This window comes from Anolis sagrei, chromosome 2, assembly GCF_037176765.1.
Source record: "Anolis sagrei isolate rAnoSag1 chromosome 2, rAnoSag1.mat, whole genome shotgun sequence".
In the NCBI taxonomy this organism is placed as follows: Eukaryota; Metazoa; Chordata; class Lepidosauria; order Squamata; family Dactyloidae; genus Anolis; species Anolis sagrei.
Window position 1 is genome coordinate 64,182,969 of NC_090022.1, and position 24,246 is coordinate 64,207,214.

Here is a 24,246-nt window from a genome sequence, read left to right on the forward strand (position 1 = left end):
ATTATTATTTGCAATGGGAGGAAGGAACGCTGCCTGAAGAGATGCCCATGCCACTGGCAAGTTGACATTCTTGGATAAAACCCATTTTTCCGAGATACCTTAACTCCAAATTATAGAATCATAAAGTTGGAAGGGACCACGTGGGCCATCTTGTCCAACTCCCTTCATCCATCCTCTGTTTCAAAGTTTCCAAGGAAGGAGCTTCCACCACACTGCGTGGCAGAGAGTTCCACTGTTGAGCAGCATGTACGGTCAGGAAGTTCTTTCTAATGTTAGGTGGAATCCCCTTACTTGTAATTTGTGCCCAGTGCTCCAAGTCCTAGTTTCAAGAGCAGTAGAAAACAAGCCTGCTCCCTCATCCTTGACACCCTTTCACATATTTATACTTGGCAATCATGTGTCCTCTCAACCTTCTCTTCTCTCTTATTCACTTCTTGCTTTTGTTTCAATTTTATCCAACAAATAATTGCATGTTATCACTGTTTTCCATTTGTTTTTTGATTTGGCACAAAGGCTGATTTTATTTGCATTTTACAAATGTTATGTGCTTTAAATCTTTGTTCTCTATTACGATAACCAGGGAACTTTTACTAGTTGCTGCATAACTTGCTTAAGCTTGTTTGTGCTTGGGTTAAGCAACACCAGAAAACTAGGTTACAGCATGACTTATTTATGAATCAGACTAATATAAGGTTACATATGGGAAATGGCCCAGAAAATGTGGGCCAGCTTTCTCTGCCCACATTTTCTCCTCTCCTCTCCTTTCTGCTATTAATTACAAAGTTCATTTTTTACATGTTCAACTCCACAGGACTTTTTCTTCCTTTACTCCTGCCATTCATGTGATACAGGAAGCTGAGGAAGCAGAAATCTTTTGACTAAAGAAAAATACCATGAACAAATATTTACATAAAAAAGGTTTTACTGAAAATTCAGATGATATTACAAAAGCAATCCCACCTCAGTATTTACAATATTACTTGCTGAAATATCCAGCATTCACAAATCCAACCAAATCATCATTGACATATACAGAGAATACTACTTAAAAGTACTTCAGTAATACAGGGCATTTTGAGTTTTTGCAAGGACACACAGCTATAACAATTGCCTTCCAATTTCCTTCCGAATGTTTAAGAAGGAGGCAGGGTTAAACAAGGCTTCAGCTAAAACATGACTGACGGAAGGAGTATGTGAAACTTTTACTTTTTAATTTAGCGGAAGGCATCACTGTAGACATTGCTATATGACAGAAATTATGTAAAAGGAGAAGTAATGAGAGAAAGAGGGCTCAAAAACAAACCAGCCAGTCACTATGGATTACTTAGGTACAGAAACTGAAAACAGGAGACAAAGTCATGGATTAGGATAGTAATATATGCTTAGGAAGAAAAAAAATAACCCTTCTTGTTCATCGTTTGCAAAAAGTATACAATTTCTGTGTTGCCAAAGTACTTTAAGAAGCTTCTCTCGCTACTTCATCACACTAGAGAATGAATCCACCTTCAATTCAGTTTTTGCTTCCTGCAGAGTTCTGGGGTTTGTAGTTTAGTGAGGCTGTTAAACTACAAACCCCAGAATTCTGCATAAGGCAGCAACCAGATTTAAAGTGGATTCATTCTCTAGGGCAGTGGTTCTCAACCTGTGGGTCCCCAGATGTTTTGGCCTTCAACTCTCAGAAATCCTAACAGCTGGTAAACTGGCTGGGATTTCTGGGAGTTGTAGGCCAAAACACCTGGGGACCCACAGGTTAAGAACCACTGCTCTAGGGTGATGACGTCCTCAGACTTTCATTTATTGCCTTTGGATGGATTATAAAAACCAAAGTAACCCAAGATGTACTACAACCCAAGAAGCCTTTTAGCCTCTTCGCTCTGAGCCATAAGAGCTTCGCTGGCATATTTCTGAAGCAGTTCCATCTTCTTCCTTCGGACCAGAGCTTCCTCGATCTGGACATAAAGAACATACGGTTTTGAGAAATGCTGAAACTCTTTTTGTTTCTTGATCTACTATCAGAAATGCCAAAGAATGAACTATCTACTATAACAAGGTGTCAAAAATTACTGCTGATGTCCTGATCATTACTGTTTTTAAAAGTTACTGCCTTTTTGGTCAGCATGGCACTGTCACAATTTTCGGAAACCAATACATTAATTATTAAACATTGTCAGGAGCAAATTTGGCCTGTGAACAAACACGTTATATGCAGTGCTGTTAGGAAATGTCATCCCTCTTTGTAAATATCCTGAATTGACATAAAGTAGTGAACTTGAGCCCCAAAATTCAAGATACACAGTAATTCATAACGATCTACATATATGTGTTCAGTCTCAGCAAACACCCCAAATAACCAATGGTGAGGAATGCTGGGGGCTGCAATTCGACTACATGTAGAAGGACATTTAATTCTCACCACTGATCTTAATTATAGTTTCCCTGAAACACACAAACTATGAAACATGCCTGTATGAACAAATTATAGCTAAGATAAACCAAGATGTGGTTAATCTAAATGGATGCTTTTGATCTGTTCCATGTGGCTGCAGTGGTCAGGGAGGTATACAAACCCAAGGTTTTCCCTCATGATGCTAAATAGTGGTTAAGGATAATTATGCGCGAGCCATATGTTGGCATTCTAAGAATGAGATCATTGACTTCGGCTTGTATGCATCCCTCTGCCTGCTTTCACACTGGATATCCAATTCTGGTTAGTGGGAAACTGTAACTTGTTTTCCCAACAGCAAACATCAATGTGCCACAAACCAGAACTAGAACTTTCAATTGCCAGAGTACTGGGTGACTTTGAAAGTGCATTGAAAGCGTTTTGTTTTTTTGTTTTTTGGAACTGCAGTTTCAGTTCAGATACACAAGAAACATTTGCTTTAGCTCTTTCTCTGCTTCAGTTCTTTAGTAGTAGTTTAGCAGCTGTTGTCAAGTGCTTTCTAGTCTTCAAATCGTTTGACAGTGCTTTCTTTTCCTTACTTGGCATGAATTAAGCTGAAGCGCACATGCCCGTCTGGTTTCACGGCTCACAACAAGAGCAAGGAATATCAGGCCCAATGACCAAATCTGAACCTTTTATTTTCCTGGTTTCAGGGCTCCCCAGATGACTATAATCCTTCACCTGTGACCCACCCTTCATGGCCATATTTTTCATTAACTTTTTCCTACATTCTTACATTCTGGAGTATCTCTCCTAGATTTTGTCACTTATGAGCGAACATAGGCTGGTATTTTTGCTACATCTTGGAATACAACCCTCAATTGTCTCTCCAAAATCAAATTTCACTTTGTGGCCAGAAGAAAATTCCCACTTTTGGCTCCCATTTTCTCTTTTTGAAACAAATCTGCAAGTGAAGGCTCTAGCCCAGGTATGGGCAAACTTCGTCTCTCTGGATGTTTTGGATTTCAACTCCCACCATTCCTAACAGCCTCAGGCCCTTTCCTTTTCCCTCTCAGCTGCTTAAGCCTGAGGGGCCTGAGGCTGTTAGGAATGGTGGGAGTTGAAGTTCAAAACACCCAGAGGGACAAAGTTTGCCCATGCCTGCTCTAGCCTAAAGTGTACACCCTGCAATAAATCTGATACCTTTAATATAAGCTTCCTGATTTTGACACAGCAGAATAAAGTAACTGTACAACTTGTGTTTTTAGTTTATTTCTTACCTCCTGTTGTGATGGCACTGGGACATGTGCAATAAATTTCTGCTGGCTATCTTCGCCTTCTTTTTCCTTTCCACTCTCTTCATCAGACTACAAGACATTCAGAACATATTGATTCACTGCCATGCTTGCTTCAATACATCCCAGGAAGTAAGTAACATGATTACATACACTCCTACGTTATTGTACAGGGCATATCACCTCCATTTTGAAAACAAGCTTGGTGACATTCCTTTCTAGGAACAACCTTAAGGCCTATGACATATGGGGGCCTTATCACTGACGTCCGAGCAACTGCAAGAGAAGCAGTGAACACAGCATGTCTACAAAAATCCTGCAGTTTGACCCAGGGCTCTTCTTACAGTCTGACAAATCGGCACACAATTCTGTCACACATGAAATATTTCCCTCATTCAATATTCACATTTCTAGTTTATCCACACAGCATGGAGTGCATTCAGATAATAGCTTTGTGGAGTTCAACAATTTCATAGAACATAAAGTAGGATGAAGTTAAGATGTAGCCCACTAAAAAGCAAGGTGTTGAGTAAAAATTAAAACACTATTTTTAAAAAAACCCAGAATTGAAACAGAAAAGAAAACATGTCTCACTAATTTACTCCAATGTAAGAAGTAGCAATTTTTATTTGGTGGCTAAACTGTCCCCTTATAAGAGGTCAGGGATCTCTGCTACAAAAAACCAAAACTGAATTAGACAGCAATTCATTTTTGCTTTTATGCCTCCGTTTTTTAAAAAATAGAATAAGGACAGATGTTGTAGAAACTGGCAAAGCCACCTCTGCGTATTCCTTGCCTAAATAAACCCTATGAAATTCATAGGGTTGCCGTATGTTGGTAAAAGTGCAAACTTGAAAGTGCAAACACACACTGTGCAGGGAAGAACAACACAACAGCAAGAAGAAAGCTCCCCCTTGTTTAAAAGGCAAACCAATACTCACAGAGTGCTCAAGGAGTGGGAATCCTTATCTCCCCAACCCAAATATATAGCACAGTGTCCTGAGAGGGAAGCAGAAGTTGCAAAAGTACCCCTTGGGGGCCTTGTGCAGTCTGCAAGTGGTGTGACTTCCACTCTTCCCTATAGAATGAGCATCCTCTATTACATTATCCAACTATGGTTTGTGCAGGCAGAAGAGGGAGAACAAAATTGTATACACCAAGTGTATTAAGTGTATGACTCTCAGACACTGTTAGATTGTAAATCTAACATAGACAATGGTAAGAGTTGATGGAAGATGTACAGTAGTTCTACCATTCCAAAAAATCATTTGCTCCCCCATCTATGACTTATGCGAAAACACTGGGATATCCAGGTCTATCAAAGTGTGCAAGGAGATATATGACTCTAGATTTTACTATTAGTGAATTCTTTAAAGTTCATGATACACTATTATTGATAGGAGTTCTAGGTGTGTCACTAATATGAACTGAAAAATACTATACCTCATCATCATTGACTGCATATATGTTTACTTCCTCCTCTTCTTCTTCCTTGTCACCTCCTGCAAGTCGTGCCTCTTTCTCTACTTTCCACTTCTCCATTGCTTCCGCAATAACTGGAACAGTTAAAAATAACAGTTTTCAAGAACTGTGTCAAATAATCTAAGCTCCTAAAACTTGATGTGATAGGTTTTCAGCTATACATTTTAAATTATTTTTGAACCAGAATGAAAACTAGAACTTCCAAATGGCTTGGATCAAATGATAGAAAGAATCAAGAAGTTACAATGTTGGCATCTCTTGAATATATGTCCTTACTTGTACTGCTTCTCCTGGGAACACTATATTACGTCTATAGATGACTGTGGTTTTTAACTTTGAATACGTTTTAATGATTTTTAACTGGGGATTTTTAAAGACTGTTTTAATGTTTGCATATTTGCATATTTTAAATTGTATGTTGATGCTTTTATGTTAAGCTGCTTTGAGTCTCCTGCAGGAGAGATAAAGTGGGGCATAAGTAAATAATAATAATAATAATAATAATAATAATAATAATAATATAGAAGGCATCCTGAAGAATACAACTAGGGAAACCTTATAATAAATCTACAAAAAGCTCTAGGAAATACACAGTTCTAAATCAAGAGCCACCTTTAAGGCTAAAGAGAATAGGTACATTGCAGTGAGGATTTCAAGCTAAGGCTACTTGATCCAAGTCAAATGCTGAAAAATCTGTTCCAACATATCGGCTGTTTTCATATAAAAGCAAAAAATAAGAGACAGACTAAGAATTTTTAAGTATGCAATTTTATGGGGTTTTAAATAAAAATTGTGTTTTTGCTTATTCGTTAGATTGTATTTTTTGGGACTGATCACTAAGCTCTGAATGATCAAATTCTGCAACTCGATCCAATCAGGAAATTTGATTATATTATATTCACTCTCTCAGTTAATCACCAGCAATTTGGCTGGTTATTTAGTACAGTGTCATTTAGTACATTTTGATCCAAGTTGTGTAAACATATAGCTTTGTTTTCTTCAGGTAACCATTTTTGCTAACACTTCTTTGGCTTTTATATCAATGACGGCTAAAAAATCAAATACAATGGTCCCTGGAGCATGAGAAGCCTGAACTCTCCTGAGAAGTCAAGATGACTCAATAGGAAAAACAATTGAAAGGTCAAAGGCAATAGAAAAAAAGAGCAAGTCCACATTACAAGTAGATTGAAGTTATGGCCTTGATTCTCCAAGACCTGATCAGAGCAGTTGATGACTGAGCAATTTTGGAGGTCTCTCATTTATAGGATCATGTTAAGTCAAAGTTGAGTTGACAGTATTTAACCATAACATGATTACACTGATAACAAGTGATATGCTAAGTTCTAAAGGGTTTTAGTTTTAGAAAACATTATTAATATTTCACCTTTAGTGCTACTTAAACAACTGCACAAGGTTATGAACTGTGACCTCTATTCATAAATGCCCAATTCTTTATTGCTTGATTATATTTGTTTGTGCTCAGTGACTTAGCTTTAAAATTATTATCTTTCCTTTTTATTTAAGAGTCGTTAAATCTTTAATTCTTTTGGGTCATTGCTGAAGTTTAGAAGAAGTTGCTCCCTTCCAGCTGTGTAAAGCGATGAACCAACAAGTACCTGTGACTATACAAGGCAATGTATATAAAACAAAAGATATCTTCCGTAGGCTGGAGTTCACTTAACAGATTGTGAAGTGTCCACAAAACATGGTGAATTTATATCTCACAAGAAACAAGTTTTAAAAACAATGAAACTCAATAATAGACAAACTGCAAGAGGCCATTTTCTCAGGACCCCCAGCTAGGAACTGAAAATATGCAATTTTCTGTGACTTGTAAACAATTATATCATTTCTTAATGACATATGTCATTACCCTCTTATAATAATAATAATAATAATAATAATAATAATAATAATAGTTTATTTGTATTCTGTCCAATCTCTCCAAGAGAATGCAGGGAGAGATTGGATATACAGGCATAAACAGAATATACAGGCATAAACAGACACAAGGAAAACATTCAATGCCTTGAAATAATGAAACACTGATACATAGATAAAGGTAAAGGCTTCTCCTTCATTCCCGGCTCTGGGGGTGGTGCTCATCTCCATTTCTAAGCCAAAGAGCCTACGTTGTCTGTAGACACCTCCTAGGTCATGTGCCCGGCATGACTGCATGGAGAGCTGTTTACCTTCCCGCTGAGGCAGTATCTATTGTTCTTCTCACATTTGCATGTTTTTGAACTGCTAGGTTTGCAGGAGCTGGGGCTAACAGTGGGAGTTCGTCCCATCCCATGGATTCTGGTCAACGAGTTCTGCAGCTCAATGGTTTAACCCATTGCACCACCATAGCCCCTCTTATGCAAAGCCCATTTTATTTCACCTATCTTGTTAGAGGGTTAAACAGGAAATTGGATGACATGATCTCAATTTATTGTGAAGCTGTAACCCTACCATCCAAAATCTCCACATGAGAAAAATAATCTAGAATGCTGTTCATTTCCCCCCTTTTCCCAGCATCATATATTGGAGACAAAAGGCATCAGACATCCTGCTGGCCCCAAGCACCTACTTTTGCAATGTTATTATTCCTTTATGGTCCCTGCACCCTCAGTCTCTTTACTCCTGCTGTGATCTTCTATTCTGGCATAATTATACCAGCAAAATGTTCCAACATAATTATAATTCTAACGTTTAGGAGCATAGATTTTTAAAGATACATTTTATCTGAGTATGAACAACAGAGGTTCTGTCGCTTTCTTCGACCTGAAGTCAGTCATGCTGAGATACAAATACCGTCTTTTCAAATGGTTTCTTTATCTCATTGAATGGTACTTTAAATATCTTAGGGAGTCCCTTCCCTCTTTAAAAATCAGTTCTGATATTTGGACAATGCAACCTCCCTCTTACATAGAAAATCTAAATTTAACAAATTCAAGTAGTGCAGCAATAGTAAAAGCTGGAAATAATTTTTAAAGATAGCTAGTTTATTTATTTATTTAGTATATTTATATACTGTCTTTCTCACCCCTGGGGGGACTCAAGGTGGTTTACAACATATTAATGGCAATAATTCAATGCCAACATACATATAATAAAATAAAATCACAATAACTAAATACTGACATATAGTTATAAATTTAAATCATTAAAAGCATTAAACATAGGCATATACAACATGCAGACACTAAGGCACTAGTTGTTGGTATTATCTTCAAAAGCATTATTTTCTTGATTTATTTTTAATCCAGTGGTCTTTGTATGTAAGATGGAGGAAGACTGCTCAGTTTCATGAACCATGGACACACATATAGTCCCTTTTGCACTTAGATATATGTATGTTTAATATCTGCACTACCCATTACTCGTTTCTCCAGGAAATTAATCTGGCTTTGGGAATTTTTTTCTTCCTAGAGAAATTATGCTCTATTATTTCAAAATCTAAGTCAAGATAAAATGGGAAAAATATGAAGCAACATTAGAAACACTGTCTTGAGTTGCCATCTGTCCCAATACAAATGCCTGTCATCTTTATGTACTCCAATTAGCAATTGAAAGGAGAGTCATGGCTTGTTAAATCAGACCACAATCCAATCCAATTTAACCTGGAAGCAAGAGCAATTGGGATCAATAGAATGTCTAAATTCAGGCTGTTTGAATTGTCTTTTGTTTTACAAAGAGGCTTAAGCAAAATAAACACAGCTGAGATATATAAGATTAGACCCAGTCCTACATGACAAAACTGAACAAAGTTTGAAAAGAGGTTCACAGCTGGGTGACTCTTTCTAGAACATCTTCCTAGGACATGAAGGAAGTCTGATATAGTCATGGTCTGGGATCAATGCCTATATCATCAACCTTTCGTGTGATGGGAACAAACACTGGGGAAAGTGGTGACCATGCTTTAGCTCAGGGGTCCACAAACTTTTTAAACAGAGGACCAGGTCACAGTCCCTCAAACTGTTGGAGGGCCAGATTATAATTTGCAAAAAAATGAATAAATTCCTATGTACACTGCATATATCTTATTTGTAGTGCAAAAACACTTAAAACAATACAATAATTAAAATGAAGAACAATTTCAACAAATATAAAATTATTAATATTTCAATGGGAAGTGTGGGCCTACTTTTGGCTGATGAGATAGGATTGTTGTGTTCTTTCAAGTCATTTCAGACCTAGATTGACCCTGAGGGAGGGCCGGGTAAATGACCTTGGAGGGCCACATCCGGCCCCCGGGCCTTAGTTTGAGGACCCCTGTTTTAGCTTGTCCTGTCAGTCCTTCAAAACCATATCCCGCCGATATACCTGTCTAATGTTGGCCAATAGAGGGATATATTTTATACAAATGTATAAGCAATCATGACCCAGGAAGCCCTTACAAATTAGTGCTTTATCAACCTTTTCTTTTAAATTAGGTCTCTGAGGACAAAAAGTCAACTAAAGTCTCATTAGGTACATCCTGCAAATCCCATGCACCATGTAATACAGTCTGCCAGTAAAATGAATGGACAAATTGTTTTGAACAGGATCTAGTTACTGATTACGAGTGTGTCTGTTTATAATAGGCAAAATTGAAGAGGAGTACATTAATTAAAAGTCCTGGAATGACGGCAAGAACAAAACTCTTTGAAAGTACAGTATTCACTGACTTACATGCTTCGACATAATCAATAGCAGCAGCTTATTTATTTCCTCTGCATAACTCATCTAATTTTCATTTCTAAAAGACATAAACTAATTTCCTACACACCCATGTGATCCCCAGCAGCATAAAAAACATCAATGCATTGCAGCGTATTGTCAGAGACGTAGATTCAGACAAGTACACTGACAAATTATCATACATTTTCTGAACTACTCAAAAAACCAGGTATAATATCAAAATCTCATCTTATAAAAAAAAGAAGTTTGCACACACTTAAAAAAGCAAAAACAGAAATATGTATTTAGTTTTGTAAATTTCATAGCCTATGGCACAGAAATTAAAGCCTTTGCTCCAAGATATTGGTGCTTACTTATTTTATTAAGTGTAAGCAAGGGCGGTGTGAACAGGCTTTTATTTTATTTCAAAAAAAGTTTTAGGCCCATAAATCTCAGCAAGAACTTGATTTGTAGGAAGAGGACATAATCAGTGATTGAATAAATGCTTTGCAAGCAAAAGGCTTGAGGTTCAACCCTGGCATTTCAAACCTGGAGTTAGGAAGAGACCAGGCAGCATGCAAAAGGAAAGATTTATGCTTAGCCACTGACTTCCAGAACAGAAAATACGGGGCAAAATACACAAATGATCTTACCTGCTATCATACAGTTTGCTGTGATACATGGCTCATAACAGAGCAAAAGCAAACAGAACTGCTGGGGTGCCTAATGAGTAGCATCAATCAAAAACAGAAAATGCCTCATGCCTGGCAGACATCACTTGTAAGGATATTCTGGCTAACATCATATGTAAGCAATACCCAACATTAATTATCATGAACCCTTTGGAAACAACTAATCTTTATATTTATATTACAAGTAACAAGTTTGGGACACTTGTAAATGGCATTAAAGTTAATGACTTAGAGTTAACTTATATATACCTTTCCTTTCATGTTCCTGTTCCAATGGCTCTAGAACACCATCATCCTCATCTCTGTATCCATAGTATTCTGCATCAATAGCTTTCATTAGTTCAGCTCGTGTCTTCCTTGGAGGCGGGAGAGCTAAAGGAATAAACCAAAATTATCAAACTGAAGAACAGATGCTACTAAATGCTACTCTCCTAGCATTTAGTAGTCACGGCCTGTGGAAAGGGATCCATAGACTATGTGTCTATTTTCCTCTTCTTCCAAATACACAATTAAGTCCTGAGTTTCATTTTCATATTCATAATTTTTTCATACATTTTTCTCTAGAAAAGACAAACTTTGCATGTATACTGCTGTCACTATCAGATGGAATAAGAATTTATAATTTATTCACTGAAGATAGTTCTGAACATGAGATTAAGACACTATGTACTTAATATTGATAAGTGACATGATACTTGTTTATACTTCTTATTGAATTGCATTTATTCATATGCACACACTCAAGCACTTACGTTCTTTTTCAAAAAGCTCTCGGACACCAGGTAAGTCTTTAGCAGCTCCAAAGTATTTGTAGCCTCTGTTTCCTGGAACTTCTTTTCCTTCATGATCAAGCATTTTGGGACCCACTCTCTTCAAAAATAAGAAAAAAGAGAGTAAACCCATAGTTATAATCCATTACTCAATAGGGGCTGTGATGTTGTTGGCCAGAATAACTATGAGCAGAAGTGTAGCAGAGGGATAAAATGGAAGCAAGTGATGTGGCAAAAAGGAACAACAGCAAAAGCCATCTCTCTCAGATGGGAAAGCTGTCTTGCTGGCTCCAGAGCAGCCTGGGAGATGGCAGGACAGCTACCTCTGTCATCTGTCTGTCTCCACTATTTTAACAAAAATTATGCTAATTATATATGTCACCAACAGGATTCCAGCCATAATCTGCAATCAGAACATTACAAGACTAGGGCAGTGTGTAACCCCAATAGCATGGTCAAAATCAGTCCAATTTTACAAAGAAATAATCATATGAACTGCTGACCATATGACAGTCACTGATTTAATACTCTACTTATATGGGCAGCCATTTATGCAACCCTCAAGATTTAGTTCACTAGCTATTTACGACAGACATTTGTACTTTTCTACAAGCATTCTGATTATTGTTGCAAACTTACTGCATAATCAGGTCCTCCCAACTCCTTTATTCGGACTTCCCAATGTCCCTTCTCTCTTAGGAGTTTGTTAATTTCATCATTCAAGTCACGGATTCTGAATTCACCTAAACCAGCTAGTTTAAGGAAGAAAGGGTAAAGATTTAAGATTTTAAAAAACAACATGCCCGGTTCTGAAATTCTACAGTGTCTCTTTGCTTCTAGGTAAATGCTACTTAGGGTGATGTTGAGAGTTGCATTCTAATACATTCTGCTAAGAAATCAAAGAGCCACAGCTCAACCATAGCCTACTTTATACATTAACTAAGCATGATGAATAAACATGCAAAGAGGAGGAGATGTGCTAGATGCTTTCCACCCTGTCTGCACAAAGTATTGCTTTCTGACCCAAATACTTCCTGTATCTAAGTAGGAACGCCATATGATATGGAACCCTGGAAAATCAGGTATCAAATTACATGAAAAGCTTCCACGGTTAATGGAGGCCTTCTATTTCAGACTGTTATCCCTCCACATATAGAATGTAGTAGAAATGATGGAATATCACAGGATTTCTGTGCTCTCACATGTTGATTGAAAACAATTACTGAAGACTTGGATATGCCTTAAATTGAAGCACACACCGCAGCAGCAAAAAATCTGCACATTATGCAATCCATGACTAGGGTGTGTTTTTTTTTAAGGAAGCTTTTACTACCAGGATGACAGCTATTCAAAGAATCCAGCACCCCTTTCCATCAGCAGCTTAATTCTAGGTGCTCTACAGTAACAGTTCCTTCATCAATACAATATGAGGAGGCAAAAGAAAAATAAAGTACAGTGCTCCCTCGCTGTTTCGTGGTTTGCTTCCCGTGGACTCACTGTTTCACAGTTAGGTTTGAGAATATTTTTAATACATTTTTACACATTTTGTGGTTTTAAAATCACAAAATGTAAAAAATATATTTAAAATATTAATTCTCAACCTTATCCGCTAAACAAAGAGTCTGCGGAAAGTGAACCGCTGCTTGCAGGGGGTTTCTTCTTCCCAGAAGCCCCCTGTCCGTAGGAAAGTTTCCCGCCACTTGGCTGGCTGGCCAACCAGCGGCAGGCCCCGCCCCTGGATTGGCTAGGGACAGCTTCCCCACCTCGCCCCGGCAGCCCTGCGGAGGTCACAGAGCCCTGCAGAGGCCCAGGGCAGCCCTGCAAAAGCTGCCAGGGCAAGGTGGGGAAGCCGGCCCTAGCCAATCCAATGGCGAGGTGGGGCCTGCCGCTGGTTGGCTAGGGCTGGCTGCATCACCTTGCTCTGCAGGGCTGCCGGGGCAAGGTGGGGAAGCCGGCTCTGGCTGCTGCAGAGCCCCACGGTTGCCCTGCAAAGGGAAGCCGGCCCCGACCAACCCAGGGGCGGGGTGGGGCCTGCCACTGGTTGGCCAGCTGGCCAAGCAGTGGGAAACTTCCCACCATGGAGGGGGCTTCTGGGAAGAAAAAGCCCCCTGAAAACAGCATGGCCGGCAAGAGGGCACCCACCACCGCAACGGCCCTTGCCCGGTAAGTTGGGCAAAGCATTTCTGATATTAAAACAACATATAAAATATATATTTAAAATGCATATTAATGTGCCTACTTCACGGATTTTCACTTATCGCGGGAGGTCCTGGAATGGAACCCCCGTGATAAGTGAGGGAACACTGTACAGCCTTAAGCCATCTAGATGAAAAGCACACTATTTATGTATTGGTATTTCCTCTTACTAAGAACTCACCATTTTGAATTTGTGCCACCTTCTTGGATATTTCACCAATAATCTTGAGAAACAGAGAGAGTGAGAGATGCATTATAAAATGTTTTTACTTTCAATGACTAGCAATAACCATTTTAGAAATGTATCACAGGATTCTATAGAAACAAATTAATTTTTGTTAAAACCCAGTCCACTGTGTTAAAGAATTATGGAAGAGGAAGAAATTAAAGGAATGAGGGTTTTCCACTTCTTTCTTTCCTTTGCATTAGTTCCTGCCCTCCTTGAAAACCTGCTCCTCAGAGTTGCGACTCCTTTAGGAATGGCGTGTGTTATGGTGCAGAATATGAAGAGAGCTATAGATGGAGAGGCAAGTTGGCAAAAATCATCCTCCCAAGTCAAATGAAAGAAGATAGGTCTCATGTTATTATCTTAAAATTTCTGCTCTGTCAACTTTTAATAAAGAGTATCTCTACCATGTTCTAATTCATATCCTACAGGTTTTAGCCCAGAAAAAAATGCCATTAGATGTGTTTGCTGCTTGTTAATACCTATTCTACAACAGGACTTGTTGCATAACTTATAGCTTAAGCTTTCATAAGAATCTATCACTCCTATAAAATTCTTCTAACTCACAGGAAAAACCGTTCAGTTTCCAAAAAGCATCACATCCTCTTCACTGGAGTTCACCAGAAAAGGGTTAATCCCACACAATCTTACAGAGATCTCAGAAGACACTGAAGTGGCTAGGATGTTCCTGTGTTCCCTCAAGCTTCAGGGGCCACAAACAAGAGATGCTAATGTTACAAGCTATGTAACTCTGCCTTATGCCGTGCATCGGAAATCTTCTGGCAGATGGTGGTCATGATAAATAATATGAAATCCAGAACTATAAGACATAGGATGGGGAGGCAACACTACTACTCTTGACATGGGTGAATAGATGGGAATCCCATCATCTCAACAGCAATATCCCCACTGCCCTGTTGTATGATGATGCATCCCATATGAAACAATGGATTCTCACCATTTCAGCCTGACCCTTATACTCTACTTGGGATCAAGCCATTAAAACGGTTTTCCCCTGACATTGTCCAGTCGTGTATGACTCTGGGGATTGGTGCTCATTTCCATTTCTAAGTCGAAGAGCCAGCGTTGTCCGTAGACACCTCCAAAGTCATGTGGCTGACAGGAAGGGCCATTACCTTCCCGCCAGAGCAGTACCTATTGATTGACTCACATTTGCATATATTTTGAACTGCTAGGTTGGCAGAAGCTGGGGCTAACATTGGGAGCTCGCACCACTCCCTGGATTCGAACCGCCAACCTTTCAGTCTGCAAGTTCAGCAGCTAAGTGGTTTAACCCACTACACTGCTAGGGGCTCCTATTATAATATGCCAAGCCAAACTGAAATCTAGATTGTTTTCATTTCAAAGAATGCCTATATTCCTAATTTTTCCCTGCAGGTTTAATGTCTTTAGGGGACAGCATCACTGGATAGAACTGTAGACTCATCTTAATGACAAGATTTTAATTTCTTCTTTGTTTATAAATGAGTTCAGCATTTTAATATAGACTCTGAAGTGTTTTGGTTTAGGTATACCTTCCAAAATAAAAGCTTCCTTGGTCATGCTCTTCTCTTTTAATTTGAAATATAAAAATCTCCTTCTCATCTCCTCATAGCAACCTGTCTGATCACTAAGATCATCAGGAGAAGCCCTACTCTTGCTGCCACCACCATCACAAATGCAAGTGATGGCAACGAGAGAGAGGGCCCTCTTGGTTGCCACCTCGACCCCTTGGAACTCCCTCCCCAAGGAAATTAAAACAGCCCCTTCCTTGTCATTTTTTATAAAAAATAGCTCAAAACCTTTCTGTTTAAGCAAGCCTTCAGAGATGCAAAATAGTCTGAGGGATAGGAAGGCCAACGTTTTTCAAGGTGAGTGAAGTGCAATACGATTCGATGAGACTATACAAGATTGTATTTTAAATGCTATTTATGTTTTAGTTTATAAACAGTTGTATGTGTTATATATGATGATTGTTGGACTTGTATTGTTTTTAATATGATGTAAGCAGCTTTGGGTCCCTTTGTGGGAGAAAGGTGGGATACAAATAAAGATTTATTACTACTACTACTACTACTACTACTACTATCCTCTTAATAATTCAGAAACCTTCCCATTATATATCAGGGTCACAAGACACGTGAACATTACTTTAAGAAATACTACTGAACAGAAGCTAAAACTATCCTAGCAAACATTGATTTACATATTAACAATATTATTTAAAATTTGCCACACCACAACCATCAGCAAATACCTGTCGCCTCCATTTCTCAGCTTTAGGCAGCTCATTACATTCTGATGCAAGGAAGGGCCTTCGCTCCTGTTTGAAAGAAATGTGATACTATCACTCTCTCTTCATGTACAACTTATAGTCACTCAGGCTGAATATGTAATCAAGTCAACCTATACTGAATACCTAGAAAATCTCAAAAGCCAACATAAAAACAAAATTAACAGCAATATTGTCTTACACTGTTTGCATTATGGATTTGCTATAACAAAATATGGTATTATCAACTGGATAACCTTAAAAGGAGACTGGAAAGATTTCTATAGGATTATCAGTTGCTACTTGCCATGGTGGGTTTATAGTCTTTTTGGCATTGGAGGCAGGATACCTCTGTATATCAACTGCTGGAATATATGAAAGGGAGATGAGAGAAAATTCATCTCTTGCTTCTGGGTTCCTTACGGAAATCTGGTTGTCCTCTGTGTGAACTGAATACAGGACTAAATAGGCCTCTGGACTGATCCAGTACGGCTCTTCTCATGTTCTTACAAGCTAACTTTGATGCATCCAAGCTGTAATGAGGAATCACATGCCTGCCCAGCAGTAGTACAGCATGGTTATCATGTGCAAAACTCGAGTTGTTCCAAGGACAAAAAATGCTCAATGATTGATTCTCCAATAAGACAATGACCAAAAGTAAAAAGATTCTCTTCCAGATTTATTTGTATAAACATGGAAGATGGCATGCAAGAGCATATGATTAAATCAAATCACTTCAATGAAAGACAGCCATCTCCGTGCACAAATGTTTAGAAGAATGTTCTTACTATAGAGGCATATGACTTTGGCCTTCTCAAATTTTGCTCTGAGAAATTGTGTAAGTAAAAGGCTTCTATGTGTATGGTCACAAAAAGAGCCAACAAGATGATTGCAAAGCTATTTCTAACATCTTCGCTGTATTATTTTCATCCACATCAGTCCGTTTACATCTTTTACTTCTAAATTTGTGCACTGGCTACTCAACACATTCACAAAACTATTTCAAATTAAGCCCTTTCTAAATTATGGCACCCTACAAACACAAATGATACAAGAATGCATACATGCCCTAGGGCTGAGAACGGCGGTCAACAAATGCAGCAAATAAATAAATACAGTTCCTAGATTAATCATTCGTTTTTTTACCATTATTATACAGTTTTGGGCTCTGTGTTGTAAAGATAAATGATGAGGCAAGAGACACTTCAGCTTAATTCTAGGGAAAACATTTAAATGTGTGTGTGTGTGTGTGTGTGTGTGTGTGTGTGTGTATCTCCAAAGGGTCTTGTGCAACTTCCAAATAAACACATTGCGGTAGTTACCTTAACTTTTCCTTCTTCCAGTTGAGCCTGCCGAAATCTGGCCAAGGCCGTCCTACAAGGAAGAACATTTAATTCAACATCTATTAGTTTCTGTGGTTTATTTTACAGAGAACTCAGAGCAACTAGGCCTCAGCTAAAATGTTGAGTATTCTGTATATGGAAATGGATGCACTCTTGCCAAAAACCTGCAACTATAATAATCATAATGTATCACATAGCTTTGACACTTTGCTACAGAGGCACCAGAAGAGATTAAATTAATCAGTTTCAGCAAACAACAGCTGAATGTCACGCTCTGTGCACAAAATATAATTAGTAAGTACAGGAAAAGATGAATATATAGAGAAAATATAGACATTTTAATAATAAAAGAGCTCCTTTGTGTGGATTTAAAACAGCAGGTAGCTCAGCTGTTAAAAGGCAGACAACCTATTCTGACAGAAATCCAAGATTCATATGGTACTTACATGGCTTTTTCCGCATTTCGAGCCTAAAGAAATAGAAGAGAGAACGATTTTGTTTTTTAAAATATACCTATAAATTGTAATGTGAATACTTCTGCATAGATAACCACAGAGGCCTGGCTGTTCAGGCAATTCTAGATTTACATTTATTAAATCAAATCAAAATAGGTTTCATTTATCAGTCCCAGTATCACCAGGTTGCCAAAAATTCAGCAGTTTTAGAGGAGGTACACTTTAGCACAATGTATTTCACAGCTAGAAAGGTTAAAAGTCACATATATACCTGACAACTTGAACACCATAGGGGCGAACAATGGGATTGAGGCTTCATTAAAGAAGAGGGAAAGTGCATCATGAAGAAGGGAACTATAGTTGGGACTGACATGATCTTTCCTGAGGAATGCATTTGACTATATCTGAAGCATTTATATAAAATCCAAGTTTATCTTTTATTTTTATTGAACATTTTGCTAGCTCATACATTGGATGTTTATGAACTGAGCACAAACAGTCCAACAAATAACACACCTTTTGAAGTTTATTACACTTCAAAGTATTATCACCTTTAAATAATGGTATAAATTTCTAAAAGTCGCCTCTCCGAACTTTACAGCAAGCTGAACCAGCACCACGGAAGCCAGTTAAATACTGTTACTTTCATCATATTCAGTACTCCACCAAAACACATGATAAAATCAATAGAATCATGTCTGTTAAACTGAGAATAGGAAATAAAAGCTACAGGTAAATAGAAACGATGAGGGGTAAAGTACAGCCTAGCATACAGAACATGTTTTAAAATTCTAGGAATGTAATATATTGGAGGCCCAGTGAATAAATAATAATAATAAAAAACTTTATTTATACCCCACCACCATCTCCCCAAAGGGGACTCAGGGCGGCTAACATGAGGCCAGTACAACAAAATAAAATAAAATACAAACAGCAAATTATAACATCAAAATAAAATACAGAAAATGAAATAAACAGATGCAAAATAATGTGATGAAGAAATAAAATAAAAGCATGGTGGGCGGGCCAAACGCACAGAATAAGATTGAAAAAACCCTGGGTGAGATAAATAAATGGAGAAGTATGTGTCTGTAGGGGAGCTCAGAAGGGGCGAACAATGGGATTGAGGCTTCATTAAAGAAGAGGGAAAGTGCATCATGAAGACGGAACTATAGTTGGGACTGACATGATATGGGGATATGTGTTGCAGCAATTCTGCAATTAAGAGATCATGAGTGGCTGAATACTGCTCCCTTGTGGTCTTGGGAGCAGGACCCAGAGTATAAGCGGCAATAGCATCATTTATCTGTGTACCAGAGAAGCAGTGAGGCAAAATGCCATGCCAAAAACCAATGATAGATTGTTGAGAATAAATTATTGAGAATAATCATCACAGATCTATGTACATGGATTGGGATTGCAGTACCAGTGATAGCATAACATATTTTGCACCTTTTGGTTGGCCTTTTAAAGTTATAACTGTGATGTGCATTTCATAGAATTATAAAGTTGGGAGAGCCAACAGGCCATCTTGTCCAACCCCTGCCATGCAGGAAAAACACAATGAAAGCACCCCCAACAGATGGCCATCCAGCCTCTGCTTAAGTCTCCAAGGAAGGAGCCTCCACCACACGCCAAGGCAGGGTGTTCCACTGCTGAACAGCTCTTACAGTCAGGGGTTTCTTTCTAATGTTCAGGTGGAATTTCCTTTCTTGTAATTTAAACCCATTGCTCTAAGTCCCATTTGAATTTTTAGTAGAGCCCCACTGAAATGTGTTGTTTCCCCTACTACTTGCTTTATCCATGATAGGCCTTCATCCCAGAATCTCCATACTTTTGGGCACGTTAGCCACATGTGATTCCATTCCCCTATTTCACCACACTTTCTCCAACATAATTTTGGGGTCCCATTCTTAATTCTATGTAGCTTATGTATGAAGTTTGAGTGGATACAGTACCATCTATGCAGAATTTTCCAAGTATTTTCTCTCAGTTGTGCTTAAATTGATTTATACGCTTGGGTTTTCCAAGTCCCACTGTTTCTGTTATATTTGAAAGTAAGTAAGAATAAGTATTTGGTAAGTGGAAATCTCTTGTGCAGCAAGACACAAATTTGTCAGAACCTGGAAAAAGGTAGAGAATTTATCAATAAAGAATTTGTTAAACAAGATATGGGTTATAGCCCTATTGGAAAAAAATTAATCTATAAATTAAGATGAACAAAGGGATAAATAAAAGAAGATCTATTTCATAATGCATGGAAGTAATTTATTAGCTACATGTGAAAAAGTACAGACAGTCCCAAAGTTACAAAAATATAGGTTCTGTAGGTTTGTTCTTAAAGATGAATTTGTATGTAAGTCAGAACAGGTACATTTTTAAAGTGTAACTATAGACATGTGTATGTGTGTGTGATATTTGGATAGCAAAGGGATATATTTGGATAGGAAAGGGAAGGCTTTAAACCCATGTGGTGCTTTTTTTGCTGCCGCTGCCCCTGTTCAGAAGACATCACCTCTCTTTCTGTCCCTGTGATAATTAGATTTTGAAAAAAATGGCTTGTTGTGGAAACAAGGATTGGTGAGAAAGCTCCAGTGGCAACATCTTTTTTCCATGATAACTCTTTCAACAGTGAATTTCCCTTCTGAGGGGTAGATTTCCTTCACTTCCTGTTGTCTCACCCCTGTTCTTAACTATGAGTTGTTTGTAAGTTGGATGTTTGTAACTCAGGGACTGCCTGTAATGTTAAATTCAAACCAAACATCAAAGATTGTGGATGAACAATTAGAAAATATAGTGCAATATAGTGTCGGCAGTTTGAATCCGAGGAGAAGGGTAAGCTCCCGCTGTTAGTCCCAGCTTCTGCCAACCTAGCAGTTCGAAAACATGCAAATGTGAGTAGATCAATGGGTACTGCTTCTGCAGGAAGGTAACAGCACTCCATGCAGTCATGCTGGCCACATGACCTTGGAGGCGTCTACAGACAACGTCGTTTCTTTGGCTTAGAAATGGAGATGAGCACCACCCCCCAGAATCAGACTCGACTAGATTTAATGTCAGGGGAAACTTCCCACGGAACACTGCGGCCCCCACAAATCACACAGCAGGACCAAACTTGGCACATAGCCCTCTCATGACCCACTTTATGTCCTGGTGTGGTTTGGCCAGTGATAGACCACGCAATACCTTCAAGTGTGAAGGTACTGCAAGTCCCAGCATCCATGGTGAATCCTCCTTCAAACCACAATAGGATGTAGAGTGCATCATGGGGGCTCTGTTTCCCAAGTTTGGTCTTGATTAGTCATTGGATGAGGGTCGCAGTGGTCTCAGGAAGTGAGTGAAAGTACTGCAAATCCCATCGTCCATGGTCCATCCTCCTCAAACTGTACCAGGGCATGAGGCGGTTCATGGGGGTTATGAAACCTTTACCTTTTATTATTACCTTTTTATTACATAATAATATGTAATGGGTGAAATTAGAATAAGTAGAAGTAATTGAACTGACAGAGCTGTATTTTTATTAGTATGTGAATCATGTTGGGGGGTATGTATAGATCTTGGAACAGATGATGTAACAAGGTAATATGTTAAATGTTTTAAAGTAAGTAATCTTATTTTGAATTTTGCTGGATGACAGAAATCCATGAACATATTTTCTGGATATGAAGAGAACTTTGTTGCAATGACACAGCTATTCAGAAAAACCAAAGAGAGAGAGAGAGAGCAAAAAGCAACATGGAAAAGGGTTTTAGAACATTTCCCACTGTCCTGTTATGATTAGGAGGGTTGATTTAGATATTTTATTCAATTAAAATTAAGAGTTCTGGATGGAAATTGCTTTATTGGAATATCTGTTAAAAGTGAATAGCACATACTTAGCACACAAAAATATGACTAAATGTGGAAGAACATTTGTTTAAGGTCACAGCCTATTCCATATTGGGTTGCCATGAGTTTTCCAGGTGGTTTGGTCATGCTCCAGAAGCATTTTCTTCTGATGTTACTCCCACATCTATGGCAGGCATCCTCAGAGGTTGTGAGGTCTGTTGGAAACTAGGCAAGTGGGGTTTATAATATATCTGTGGAATGTCCTTTTTCCCACCCTGGACATTTAACAGATATATGCTTACGTTTCCAGCAGACCTCACAACATCTGAGGGTGCCTGCCATAGATGTGGGAGAAATGTAAGAAGACAATACTTCTGGAACATGGCCATACAGCCCGGAAAACTCACAGCAACCCAGTGATTCTGGCCATTAAAGCCTTCATAGAATCAGAAGAGTCCTCCTTCTTTGGAAGCTTTTGAACAGAGGCTGGATGGCCATCTGTCAGGGGTGATTTGAATGCAATATTCCTGCTTCTTGGCAGGGGGTTGGACTGGATGGCCCATGAGGTCTCTTCCAACTCATGGGCCATCCAGTCCAACCCCCTGCCATGCAGGAAAATTGCATTCAAAGCACCCCCGACAGATGGCCATCCAGCCTCTGTTTAAAACCTTCCAAAGGAGCCTCCACCACACTCCAGGGCAGAGAGTTCCACTGCTGAACGGCTCTCACAGTTCTTCCTAATGTTCCGATGGAATCTCCTTTCTTGTAGTTTGGAGCCATTGTTCCATTGCGTCCTAGTCTCCAGGGAAGCAGAAAACAAGCTTGCTTCCTCCTCCCTATGACTTCCTCTCACGTATGTATACATGACTATCATGTCTCCTCTCAGCCTTCTCGTCTTCAGGCTAAAGATGCCCAGCTCTTTAAGCCGCTCCTCATAGGGCTTGTTCTTCAGGACCTTGATCATTTTAGTCGCTCTCCTCTGGACACTTTCCAGCGTGTCAATACCTCCCTTCAATTGTGGTGTCCAGAATTGGTGCCTTCGACAACACATATCCCACTATTATTATCTATCTCTCCCTCCCTCCGGCCAGCCTGGACTCACCATCGCGATAGACTCCGCGGAACACGACGCTCTGAATCCCGCCGCCGAACCGGAAACATTCCCCTGCAGGAGCCTACCCCGGAAGTAAATCTCCTACAAGCCACACGGGCAGGAATCCAAGAGTTGCGGTCTTCATGCTTCTTAGTAGTATCAACTTCCGGTTCCTCGTTGCCTCCCATTTCAGGCGCTGGAAGTGTGTAGGGATTACGTCAGCGTGGAAGGAAGGGAGGCCTGAATGAGCGTCAAGGCCTTATTATAGAAATATAATCACAATAATCAATTGGGGGAGGATTTAATTGCCTGTTAAATAGAAAATGGTAACGGGGCCAGCTTCCTCGTTTTTAATCCGACCCGGTTTGTGTGTTACTGGCATAATTCTTTTTCTCAGCCTCCATGTGTTTTGGACTCCAACTCCCACCGGCCGAGGGGGAAAAGGAAGGGGCCTGAGGCTGTTAGGAATGGTGGGAGTTGGAGTCCAAAACACATGGAGGGCCCAAATTCGCCCATATTTGATCTACACTGGAATTAATGCAGTTTGACACCACTTTAACTGCCCTGGCTCAACGCAGTGGAGTACTGGGATTTGTAGTTTGGTGGGGCACCGGCACCCATTGGGAGAGAAGGCTAAAGGTCTTGTAAACCTACAACTCCCGTGCATTGACTCATAGTAGTTAAAGTGGAGTCAAACTGCATTAGTTCCTTAGTGTAGGTCCATCCCACATTCAAATCCTGGCTCGAATAGAATTTCATTCTATTAGTTTCAAACTATGAAACGTAAGCAATCAGGATTTAGTACCTTTTCTTTCTGATCTGAATTTAACCCGACATATTCGTTCCTCTCCTTCATCAATCGAAAACCTTTCTCTTCCACAGCCAGGTGTTTGCTTACTATAAATTACGAAGTGACAGTTCAGCTGCTCTTTGGAGTCCTGTCATCCTGACATTTAAACCATTTAACCTTCTCTGTTCTCCCTCCAGTAAAAGATGTGGCTCTGGCAGCTTACTTTCCATTTAACCCTATATCTCTCAGCACTTTTTTCAACAACAAAACAAATCAACAGCTTTAACTTTTTCCTTGGCTAATAATTATCTCTTTGCAGGTCCTTGTTTGATTTGTGGGGGTGATCAAAATACCATTAAATAAACACCGTACAGTAAATTTTCATTTAGCCAATCAATTCTCAAGCAATCAGAATTCTCAAACAAGCAGCAAAATAATCAAATATATTGTTTATTGGTGCAGTCATTTCTGACTCTGTGACCTCATGGAGCAGCCCACACCAGAGCTTCCTGTCAGCTGTCGCCACCCCCAACTTCTTCAAGGTATTCTTTCAAAGAAATAATACTTGAAACAAATAATATTTAGCAGAAATATTACAGTAAGTTAATTGTGTCTTAATTTGCTTTTTTTTTTTTTAAATGAGTTTTATTGATTTTATATCTATAATAGACATATAACAATAACACGACATACATGTGCATATAACGAACAATACAAACAAAATAGTACATAGGTTTTGAGCAAATTTCCTAGTTATCACATAGATATATTTATTTA

At 39.0% G+C, this 24,246-nt stretch overlaps 1 protein-coding gene across 1 annotated transcript; it reads right to left on the reverse strand.

Moving 5' to 3' along the window:
- Window positions 1-904: 904 nt before the first annotated feature.
- ISY1 (ISY1 splicing factor homolog) lies at window positions 905-22,783 on the reverse strand. Its single transcript, XM_060765964.2, has 11 exons — window positions 22,689-22,783; window positions 17,750-17,772; window positions 17,283-17,334; window positions 15,946-16,011; window positions 13,644-13,686; window positions 11,906-12,018; window positions 11,249-11,366; window positions 10,746-10,868; window positions 5,122-5,234; window positions 3,664-3,750; window positions 905-1,949 (listed from the first exon to the last, which is right to left on the reverse strand). The coding sequence occupies exons 1-11, from the start codon at window positions 22,689-22,691 to the stop codon at window positions 1,842-1,844; spliced, it is 849 nt and encodes a 282-aa protein (XP_060621947.1). The 5' UTR covers window positions 22,692-22,783; the 3' UTR covers window positions 905-1,841.
- Between the last annotated feature and the right edge of the window lie 1,463 nt (window positions 22,784-24,246).

Excerpts from the sequence above, each read along its gene's own strand:
- ISY1 (XM_060765964.2), bottom strand. Across the intron at positions 17,335-17,749 it reads CGAAATGCGGAAAAAGCCAT|GACGGCCTTGGCCAGATTTC; the intron begins GTAAGTACCATA and ends TCTTCCTTGTAG. Across the intron at positions 5,235-10,745 it reads ACAGGAACATGAAAGGAAAG|TTATTGCGGAAGCAATGGAG; the intron begins GTATATATAAGT and ends TAACTGTTCCAG.